The sequence below is a fragment of the Vombatus ursinus genome, unplaced genomic scaffold, assembly GCF_900497805.2.
Source record: "Vombatus ursinus unplaced genomic scaffold, bare-nosed wombat genome assembly UNPS02008961.1, whole genome shotgun sequence".
Classification (NCBI taxonomy): domain Eukaryota; kingdom Metazoa; phylum Chordata; class Mammalia; order Diprotodontia; family Vombatidae; genus Vombatus; species Vombatus ursinus.
The window spans coordinates 15,986,346-15,998,653 of record NW_020948739.1 but is presented as its reverse complement, the minus strand read 5'-3'; the positions used below and the strand labels follow the sequence as shown (position 1 = coordinate 15,998,653).

At 38.3% G+C, this 12,308-nt stretch overlaps 1 protein-coding gene across 1 annotated transcript in view; it reads right to left on the bottom strand.

The window, feature by feature from the left end:
• EMC2 (ER membrane protein complex subunit 2) overlaps nt 1–12,308 on the bottom strand; it is a 69,773-nt gene that overhangs the window by 53,943 nt on the left and 3,522 nt on the right. The window contains exon 2 of the mRNA XM_027849966.1: nt 2,794–2,907. Within this exon, the coding sequence (XP_027705767.1) occupies nt 2,794–2,907 (114 nt within the window). The remainder of the gene's footprint in view (nt 1–2,793; nt 2,908–12,308) is intronic.

Here is a 12,308-nt window from a genome sequence, read left to right as displayed (position 1 = left end):
AAGCTTTTTTCAAACTTTCTTTTCTTATTTCAAGCCTAACAAATATCTGCCTCCATGCTTTCTTTCAGCTGAGGATCTTCCCCCTTACTTTTCTAAGAAACCTGAGGCTATTCAAATGAGTTCCTTTTCTCTTCATTTCAAAATTCAATGATATCATTTCTCTTCTCCTTTCCCTCAAATCCTTACAAAGAGAGAGTCCTTCTTTGCTCTTTGGGCTTGCATGTTCCTATTCTTTCCTAGTTTTCCTACATTATCTAACTGCTGCTTCTCAGACTCTTTCACTGGTTCATGACACAGATTCATATCCCCTAATTGTGGGTGTTTCATATGGCTAAGTTTTAGGTCCTCAACTCTCTACACACTCAATAACCTCATCTACTCCCATGATTTTAATTATCACATCTTTATGCATATGATTTCCAGTTCTTTATACAGTCACAAGCTTTCTCCAGATCTTCAATTCCATATCACCGACCGCCTAATTAAAACTGGATGTCCTGGAGATCTCAACATTTCCAAAACAGAAATTATCATTTCTTCTTCCAAAACCTTCCCTCTTCTAAACTTCACTGCTTCAGTCAAAGGCAGAGTTCTTCTAATTTCTTAGATTTGTAACCCTGGAGTTAACCTCACCTCCTTATTCTCTCTCACCCTACATATCCAAACAGGTACCAAATCTTGCTATTTCTACTTCTACCACACCTCTTATACCCAAACCCTTCTCTCTACTCATGCAACTACCAAGAAAGTTCAAGCCCTCCTCACTTCTTGCAGAGATTATCCTCCTAACTGGTCTCCTGCCTCATCTTCCTCCCTTCAGGGATATCCCTTAAGTGCAGATCTTAGGGTTAATAGTTCTTTATTCAATGAACATCAATAGTTTCTTAATGCCTGTAGGATAAAACACAAACTCCTTTGTTTAGCTTTTAAATCTCTTTACCACCCGGCCCCAATCTATATTCCTACTGTGGCATACACTATTCTCCTTCATATATTCTGTGACCCAGCCAAACTGATCTTCTCATTATTCCTTATATATGATACTCCATCTCCTGTCTCTGTAGCTTTGCACTAGCTGGATGGCAATCTCTCTTTACCTCCACATCACAGACTTCCTCTCTAACTTCAAGACCTAGCTCAAGCACCAAAACATGAAGCCTTTCTTAATCACATTAACTACTAGTGCCTTCTCTCTCAAACTACTTTTTTAAAAGTACTTTGAATTTATTCTGTATATGCTTACATATGCCCTTATTGCCTCCCCATTAGAATGTAAACTCCTGGTGAGGAGGGATTGTATCATTCATTATAACTGTAGCCCAAATGCCTAGCAAGGAGTTGGTACTGAAGAAATATTGACTGACAGTAAGGACTTCATTAGGTACTAAGAAAAGTAAAAAAGTTTTGGAATAGCTGCTACGGGGACTGAGAAAGGCCATCAACAACACAGAACAGGAAGACTATTATCTACCATAATCTGGACATTTTGCTTTTATTTACATCTCCTAATGCTACATTTGCTGTTTTGGCTCATATGGAACTTGCATCTAATAAAAATCTGTAAGACTTTTTCCCATCCTACTATCCTATCTTATTCTCTGCAATGGCATTTTAAAAATCTTAAATGCAGAACTCTGAATTTAATTCTTGTCGCCCCTGGTCTATTCAAGACTATCAAGATCATAAGGATCACATGGATTAGCTATCTCTATCCCATCAGGAAGTGATATAAGCAGGCCTTCTAAATCCTCAAGCAAAACACGGATAAAAATGACAAAAAGGAGAGCACCAAGCACAGAACTCACTGCTCTCCCAGCAAATTGACATCAATCCATTAATCTGACCATATCTACTCAATCTGCCACAAATAGACCAAAATTTACTAACATGGGTATCAAAGATGAGTTGATCAACTGCCTTGCTGAAATTAAGATATATTAATAGTGGGAAGGGAATTTCAACTGTGTAGTGAGAGCACTCACAAGACAGATCTGAAAGAGAATTTAAAGATCACCTAGTCCAACTCTAATTTTACAGATGAAAAAAACTGAGGCCCAGCAAGTGAATTAATTTACCTAAGGTCAAACAGCAAGAGAGTAGCAGAAGACTTTAATTTTAAATCCTGCTCCCTTAATTCCAAAATCATGACTTTTTTTTTTAACTACAGTCACAAGTCAACAGAATTTCTTTAATGCTACAGTATAATACACAAAAATATACCACTACTAAAATCCTCCTTCAATATCTCACTATGGTTTGGAAGTGACTCTGAGTTCTTCAAAATCAAAGTCAATATTAACAAGCTCTTGCCAATTCTACCGAGCTGGAAATATTAGTACTGGCCTGGTAATGTACTTACTATATCTGCTGCCTGAGGGACCACCAAAAGTTGGAAAGTGTTAACCCAGGTTAACTGCAGGGGGGTGAATTTTTGGTCACAGTAATTCTTGAAAACCATCTGCTAAATTAAAGTTAGGTTGCTGCATCAGTGGAAGATGTAACCACACTGAAAAAAATCACTAATTTTTGACACAGGGTACAAAGGGTATACTCACAACAAAATTCAGCTGCTAAAGGATCACATAAGGGAATTCATGACCTGGAGTCAACAATGGAAACAGGTGGTGTATGGACAGCAGGTTGACATCTGTAGGATTCTCTGTAGCTCTTGAGTAGGTCATTTTTTCTCATCAACAATCTTATCTTATCTATAAGATTCATCTAGCAATTGAGCTTATTAAAGAAAAACATATAAATTAATATAATAATATAATTAAAAAACTAAAAACTTACCATCATCTCCAAGCTTGGAAGCATATTCATTAATTAACTCCTCTCCAACTTCTACTATCTGTTCACTATTTCTGTAGTTTTCTTCCCTCCATTTTCTCATTTTATCTCGCATTTCTGAAAAACAAAAATGTTGACTTCTTTGGTCAATAATGATTTCAAAAATGTAAAATCAATTTATAATTAAAGGGTAAGACTTCACAGAGAAAGCACACCATACTGGCTATAGGGGAGACCTTGGGAGTCAGTAAGATCCTAGATTCAAGTCCTACTTCTCATGGATACCAGGTGTGACCACAGGCAAATCACTCAACCTTTCAGTGCCAAAAGCAACTAAACAAGGTCAACATTTTGGTCACACTCCCCTATCAGCGAAAAATTTCAGATCATGTACCCTGAATACTGTGTATACACAAAATCATACACACTCATTATACTAGTATATGTATGCATTATAAAATATGCACAAAAATACAAACTGTAAAAGGATAAAATGAATATGAATATTTCAAATACTTAGAATAGTTTTTAAAAACTTGTTAATGGTATAGAAAGACAATGTGCAATAGACAGCTCGCTTTGAAGCCAGAAGACATGAATTCAAGTCCCATCTTAGATACAAACTGACTTTTTGACTCTGAATGAATAAATGAATGAAGCATTTATTAAATACTTACTAAATGCCAAACACTGGAGATACAAGAAAAGATAATTCCTGCTCTCAAAGAGCTCACATTCTAATTGAGGATTCAACACATATGGCAGGTTTCAACTGCACATCAAATAGAAAAGTCTCAGGGTCAGGAAGGTGTAGTGGCAAAGCATATGTTAATGCTCCTTCTTTAATGTCATTCCCATTGATAAAAAGGATATCAGTTTCTAACACTGAATTATTTAACAGGATTTTGGTGGCAAGAACTTTCCTTTCTGGGTCTTTAGTAGCTGTGTCTATTGCACCTTCAGGAGCAGCTGCCAGGCCACATCTCCACAGAAACTGCCTCCCAGATTGATCACTGAGGGCCCTGGACTGGAAGCAACTCTTTTCCTCCTCCTCCTCCTTCTCCCACAGCTCTTGGTCTGAGAGTCTGAAGGAAGATGGTAGCCAAACTGTTAGTGGTGGTTTGTGTCCTGGTTGGCACATGAAGCCACCTGCCTCTCCCTCAGGTGTCCTGCTTCTTCAGCAAGGGGGGCACGCTTGCCCTTTGTATGGCAGTTGGTTGACAACTAGTGGAGAAGGCTAGACCCTTCTCCTCAGATGAAGGCTGGGTTGGAAGGACTGACGGTCTAGAAATTGCTGCCATTCCCAGGGCTCCTGTGCCCATCTGCTTGCTCATGAAAGTTGGTCAGCAGTTGTTGCTACTGGTGATGAGGAATGTGGATCCCCTCTCCCCAATAATTTCTTTCCTCAATAATAGGCACAGAGGCTGTACTGGAAGCACATCAAGTGGTTTGTGGGGCACTGCTATTCCCAGGGCTTTAAGGCTCAGGGTGCTGGGCTGTCACTATTAGGTGTATAATCTAAGGAAGTTAAAGAAAGAAGGAAAGATCCCATATATACATAATTATTCATAACAGCAATTTAAGTATTAAAGAACTAAATTGAAAATGAGTATTGCTTTACTGGGGGATGGCTGAATAAATTGTTATATAAGAACATTACAGAATAACTATTCCATTACATTCATACGTAACCTCTTAGAAATTAGAAATATGAAGAATTTAGAGAAATTTGGGAAGATTTTTATGACAAAGACAGAAAGCAAAACATGTCCGACCAAGAGAACAACACAGTGACCAAAATAATATAAAGGAAAACAATTCTGAAAGATATCAGAACAATGCAATGGCCAATCATGACTTCACAGAAGACTGCTGATGATGCAGATTTCCCAACTCTTAGTGAAGTAGTAGATGACAGGTGCAGAACAAGGTATACAATTTCATTCATTGTTAATATGTTGATTCATTTTGTTCGACTGTACTCATTTGTTCCAAATTCTACTGGGGAACAGATGGCAGTAATAGGAAAATAATAGCAAGGTAAAAAAGAAAAGAATATCAATAAAACAATTGTGGGGAAAAAAAATCACTTGATAGAGTAAATTATAGTCGAGAAGGCTCCTCCAGCAATGGAATTGCCATGATTATGTTGGCTTAACAAGCCTTTGTCAGTACCAGAAAAACATAAAAACAGGGAGATATATACTTCTCTTTGTTTTGTTTTTGTTTTTGTTTTTTTTGACTTGCCCAGTGTCACACAGCTAGCAAGTGTCAAGTATCTGAGGCTGGATATGAACTCGGGTCCTCCTGACTCCAGGGCCGGTGTTCTATCCACTGTGCCCCCTATCTGCCCCAAGATGTATACTTCTTAAAAAGCATTTGCCACTATCATAGAAAATGTCTTATGGAGGATTCAAAGGAAAGAGATTCCCTTAATTCTCAAGGTGCTAATTTTCAGAGGATATTGTGTTGACTTCGTAAAATTACAGATTATAGAGTTTTTTTAATGTCCACTCAAAAGAGAAAGCCTAATAATCCACCTGAAAAAAAAGAAGTGGAAAAAGATGCACATAGCTCAAGGTATGACATGCAGTTAGATTAACAGTCCATTAATCCCTATCTCGGGCAGACAATACAGATGTAAATGCGCTGGGTCCAGAAAAGAAGTTAAATTTAATTAATGCCTCTTTTTGTATGCCTAGTGCTAAGCACAGCGCCTGCTCATAACAGGGACTTAATAAATGTCTACTGACTGACTGACCAATTTGGAAAATGTACTGCATTAGTTGCCCAGGTCCATATTTTTAAACATTACTATTCTCATAGTATATGATTGCAGTTCATCACACTCCACCATCTCCAAAGAACCAAAATTGCCATCAATACAAAAAGCGATGGGAAAAGATGAATATATTACCAATAATGACTGGCAAATAAGAAGTTGTATAAAATACATATATTTTATTCAACTGGCCCTCAAAGCACCAAGGCAACCCTTTAACTCCACCCATTCATCTCCTCCAGACTGCCCCTCTATCATCCTCACTCCATACTTGAATCTCTCCCTACTGCCCATATCATCTCCATCCTCAAAAAGCCCTCGCTCCATCCTATCACACCCACAACTATCATGCTCTATATTGTATGCTGTTTGTAGCTAAACTCCTTGAGGAGGCTGTGATAATAGATGCTTCCACATTTTTTGCTCTCATTGTTACAATCCAGCTTCCAACCTCATCACTCCACCAAAACTGCTTGGTTCAAAAGTTAACAATGCTCTCTTAACTTTCAAATTTTTCTCAATCCTTATTCTTCTCAACCTCTCTGCAGCCCTGCACACTGTTTATCACCCTCATCTCTTTAATATTCTCTTCTCCTTAGGCTTTTGAGACACTACTCTCTCCTGCTTCTCCTACTTACAGACCACTCCTTTTTAGTCTCCTTGGCAGAATTCTTATCCAGGTCATGTCATTAGATGTCTCTAAAGGGTCTGCCCTGAGCCTTCTTTTCTTTTTCTTCTATACTATTTCATTTGGTGATCTCATCAGCTTCCATGGATTTATTACCATTTTTATGCTTATAAATATGCAATCGACTTATCCTGCCCTAACCTCTCTTTTCACTTCCAAGCTCCCATCTCCAACTGCCTTTCAGATATCTCAAACTGGATGTCTACATTTTAAACTAAACACATCCAAAACAGAATTAAGTATCTTCCCCCACAACAAGTCCCTAGGGTTCACAACTTAAGAGTCATTTTCAACTCCTATCTCTAACCTCCTATAGTCAGTCTATTGCCAAGGCCTGTTCATTTCACCTTTGCAATATCTCGATATGCCCTCTTCTCTCTTCTGATACTGCCACCACCCTGGTACAGGCTCTCATTACCTCACACTTGGACCACTGTAATAGCTTGCTGGTGGGTCTGCCTGCCTCAAGTCTCTCCACATTCCAATTCATCCTCCATTCAGCCACCAAAGTGACTTTCCTAAAGCATAGGTCTGACCAGGTTATTTCCCACCCCCCTGACTAATAAACTCCAGTGGTTCTTTATAGCTTCCAGGAGAAAACACAAAATGCTTTGTTTGGCATTCAAAGACCTTTATAACCAAGCCCCCTCCTACCTTTCCACTCTTCTTATATCTTATTCCCCATGGCATACTCTTCAATACAGTGACACTGACTGGCCTCTCTGCTGTTCCACAAACAAGATACTCCTCTGAGTTCAAGCATTCTCTCTGACTGGCTGCCTCCCATTCCTGCCATGCTCTCTTTCCTCATATCTGCCACTTGGCTCCCCTGGCTTCCTTTAAGTCCCAATTAATATCCCATCTATTACAAGAAGCCTTTCCCATTGCCCCACTTCCAGGGGGAATTCCCTTTGCCTGTTGTCTCCCCCATTAGATTGTGAGATCCTCAAGTACTGGGACTGTCTTTTGCTTCACTCTGTCTCCCCAGCATTTCATATAGTGCGGGACACATAGTAGGTTCTTAATGCTTATTGACTGACTAATCAAAGGTCATACAAAATTAAAATATGTAGTAATAATAGCTTCCAAAAGAATATTTTGTCACATAATGTTCCTTAAACTCAAACTCTACACACCTGTAAAAAATAATGGAGGAAAGAATATGTAAATAGCTAAGCACAAATAAGGTATGTACCAAGTTTATGGAAAAAAATCTCTGAAGAAAAGGCACTAATACCTGCAGATACTAGGAAAAGCCTCCTGCAGAAAGTACAGGCATCTTTTAAGTCTGAAGAAAGTCACAAAAATCAGGAGGAAGAAGGATAAAGGATGAAGAGGCAGTATTGTGTTCAAGGAACAGCAGGCAGGCTAGTCATATATTGTAGTCTGTGTGAGCTACAAGAGGGAGGGAGGGGATACAATGTGATGGTGGCAGGAAACAAATTATAAAGACAGTTAAGGTGGGAAAGCTTATGACAAATTTTATATGCCAAATAGAGGAGTTTGTATTTCATCCAGGAATACTATTACTCTTAATAATCTATCTTCCATACTGCTGCCAGATCCTAAATATCAACACTAGACACATCTTTCCAAAAAAAAAAAAAAAAAAAAAAAAGCAACTGCAGCATATTAGAAGCAGTGTGGTACAGTGCAGTAGGGTCAAACATCCAGTAGGCACACAGGGCCAAACCAGATTAAAATATAATTGAAAAATATTTCATAAAATAAACAAAAATACAACAGAACACAATGTTAATATGTGGTTTTCTAAGTCAATACATGGCCAGCTGTATGGCTTAGTGGCTACCACTTCTATTTGAGTTTGACCTCACTGTTGTAGTGGTTAGTGTGCTGGGTTTGCAAATTTGGAAGACAGACTTGAATTCAAATCAAACACCAACTAATTGCCATCTATAGGGCAGACAACCAGTCTAGCACCCTGGCAAAGGAGGAAGTGGCATTTGCCAAGTGAGTAAAATCACCATCCACCTCAAGCATCACCACTCCCCTCTTCTACTCAAGAGGAAAAAGCAGTGTTCCCCAGATCACTTGGCCCCTGCTGCCAACCTATGCCCCTCTCCATCACTGAGGAAAGCAACCCCTGTGGAGAAGGGGCCCACCATCCCTTCCACCATCAATACTTGCCACTGACCAACTGCCAACCAGCCCCCTCTCCCCTGCTACCAGTCTATCACGGTCCTATTTCCATCCAAGCCCCCACAGTTGTCATTTAGGGAAGCAACTCTTGTTATCCAGCAGGTGCCATAGCCTCTGCCTCCTCAGTAGCTACAGTTGCCAAAAAATTTGGTTCTCACCACCAAAATCTTTAGTACTGTCAAACACCAAACCTAAGAACATCAGAAACAGATATGCTTTTGTCAGTGGAAATGACTTTAAAAGATGCTTTACCCCTTTGCTTTACCACTCTGCATCCTAAGGGTTATGGGAACTTTCCATCCAACTTGCAAATGAAACCTCCTTTATGTTTGTTTCCCCCATTAGAATGTAAGGTCCCAGAGAACAGGAGATGGTGCCTTTTTTGTATCCCCACTGATTGGTATTGGGCCTCACATATATAAATACTTAATAATTTTTTAAAATTCATTATTCAAATCCTTCCTTGACTATGTGCAATTCACTTGATTCAACAAACACTTATTAAGCATTTATTATGTGCCAGGCATTAGGAATACAAAGAAAGGCAAAAACAGTTTCTGCCATCAAGGACGTTAATGCAAAATACATACAAAATAATTTTGGAGGAGGGACAGCTCACATGAAGGGGGATGGTAATCAAAACACCTGTCTGAACAGACTTCTTTCCAACCTGCTGAACTCATTCCTCAATGATTAGCAGACTCCCATCCTGAAGTACTCAGTCCAGAGATTATACAAACCTTCATTGCAGATCTCCTCCTGCATTCTTCCTCACTCCCATCCATCCCCCTCAGTCCCACTTTCCAATATTCTCTCTAGAATGCCTGTTCCATATCTAACAAACATATTTTCATCTTAACCTCTTCTCTTCCCATTTCCTCTCATCTACTGGTTCTCACTGGGACCTGTTTCGCTCCTAATGACTCAGCATCCTTAGGCACCTTCTAAGAATTGGATGCCCTTTTACTCTTACCCCTGGACTCACAGACCCCTGGTGTGTGAGTGGGATGTTGGAGGAGAGGAGAAGGATGCAGAATACCTCATACTCCCCAATGCCACTTCCAAACTCTCCCTCCACCACCATCATTCAGTAATCTCTCCTCCTTTGATGTTCAGTCAATCCTAACTTATCACCCAATAAAGATTCTCACTGCAACTGCCCCTAAGACATTTTCCTTCCTTCTTTATAAGTTCAGTATCTCTTCTCTCTTCTCCAACCTTTACCCTCATATTAGGAGACTTCAACATACATAATTATCCTCCCTCAAACACCCTAACTTACTAGCTTTTCAGTCTTATCAATTCCATAACATATTCCTCCATTCCACCTCAGCTACACATAGAAATGGTCATGCTGTTGGTCTTGCCATCATTCACAAGTTCTTACGTTCATAACTTACAAAATTCCTTTAAATGATCCTAATATTTTATCATTCCATTTTTCCCTCTGGTTTAAGACACCTGGCTTCCAACTCTATTTGTCATCCTAATCTCATTAGAGGTCACCAAGAGTTCCATCCTGCATTACCTATACTTTTCACCCTTCCCTATCTTCTCAAATGCTTCGATGAACCAACAAATTCATCTCTAACTACAGTCCTTTATCTCCTTATACTGATCATGCGTTGTCAAGTTTCAATATTGAATCACTCCCACCATCTACTGTCTTCCCCTCTATTTTCACGTAGCTGAGCTGAAATGGAGAAAAATCACAAAACTATGCTGAGTAGGCCCACTACAAATCTGAATTTCAACTGATTAACAACAAATTAAACTTTTTACACCTCCCTAATTAATTCACCAGCACACTCACAAGAACAGGTTTTTCAAACCTTTTCCTTCCCTCCTAGTCTCCCACAATACACCTCTTCCCAACCCTCTCAGGTAAGAATTTGCCTCATACTTCACTGAAAAATTGAGGCCATTCTCCTAGAGCTCCCTCTTCTCTTCTTCCCCACATCTGACATCACTTGGATCTCTTCCCCCACTACCTCCTCCTTCACCAGCCCTAGCCTAATACCAACACACTGCTCCAAATCAAAATCTTTAAGCTTCAAATTCACTGTTACAGAAATAAGCTTTCAATAATAAACTAATTTCTTCATCCAGTTTTATTTAATCAAACCACACGTGCAATATTTAATTTTTTAACATCCCTAAGTATGAAGTAGTTAGTAGAAGGCCATCATATCATGCATCAGGTAAACAATTTGGCTAGATGACTTTTAAAGACTCCTCCAAATCCAAAATTCTGATATAACAAGTGGTACAGTAAGTGATAGCACAATTTGATCTGTCATTCTTCCAGGCTTCTCTCAGGGTATAGATACAGCTGCTCAGTATATAGCCACTTCCAATATTACCATCTATTTCAAAATATAATGCTAAACTATAGGTCCTGGAGATATAAGAGGTCTCTGAATCCATAAAATAGTAAATATATCTTCTATGGACTGAACAGGCTTTATAATATATTGCTATTTTTCCAATTATGTAGGTGTTATTAATAAAATGAATTCATTAAAAATACTAAATCATTTTAATTTGCCATATACTTTCTAAATCAATGGATAGTCACAGTACATCAGTATGTGTGGAGAGTTTATGAAATTTTTTGTCATTCAAGGTTTAACTGTAATAAAGGCAATATAATAAACATAATAACATCATAAAGGTACACAATTCTAGCCATCATTTTGACCTCCAAAAGCTAAAAGGAAATTGTTTTCCCTAATTGTACTTCCCTAACACAAGAAGAATGGATTAGTAAGGAACTTATACTATACCCAAATATGAATTTCCAAAGTATAAAATTGTACAAACTGTTTTTAGGTGAGTATTTTTCCTCAACTTGTTCAAACTAAGTTTGTCTAGAGAAAGGAGAGGATGAAAGAGATGAAATTATTTTAAGTCTCTCAACTATCATTGCTTAACAAAATTTTCAAATCCCAGTAATAAATGATAGCAATAATAAATGAAAGCATTTATACAATGCTTTAAATCACTTTCTTCGAAACAATCCTGAGGTAGGTAATGCAAGTATTATCTCCACCTTACAGATGAGAAAACTGAGGCTCAAAAATAATGAAGTGACTTATTCACAAGCTAGCAAGTATCAGAGCAGAACTTGAATCCAGGTTTTCTGAGAATAATCCAAAATAAACATATTCCACATACATAAAAATTTGGGCTCAGAAGCCCTTGAAGTCAGGAATTAGGGGGAAAAGTTTTATTATGTTTTACCATAAAATCTAGCACTTGGTTGCAGTAGCATGGTACTATGTAAAGAACTGAAGTAGGAATCTGGAAACCTTGTTTCGAATCCAGACTGACAATAATAATAGCTAGCATTCATATAATACTTTAAAGTTTGGAAACCTCATTTGGTCCTCATAAATTATACCCATTTTACAGATGAGGAAATTGAGGCTTTAAAAAAAGTTGCATCTTATCTAAAGTCATACAGTTAGAAAGTGCCTGAGGCAGAATCTGAACTCAAGTCTTTCTAACTCCAAGTTCATGGCTTTATGCACTGTACAACCTAGCTGCCATGCACACAGTATATGACTGGGCAAATCACTTGAATCTCCCTCTATATGTTTTGTCAGCTATAAAATACAGATAATAATACTTACACAACTTACCTCAGGGGTTTATAGAGAAAATACTAACTAAATCTTGGAGTGTAAAATAAATGTGAATTAATTATAACATACTACACTGCTTGCTGGTTACTATTTGTTTCATGTATATCTTGTCTTCGCATCTAGATTTTAAGACAAATCAACACGTATTTATTAAACGCCTCCTATGTGCTAGGCACTGTGCTAAGGTCTGGGGACATACACAAAAAAGGCAAAAATATAGTCCCTACCCTAAAGGAGCTCA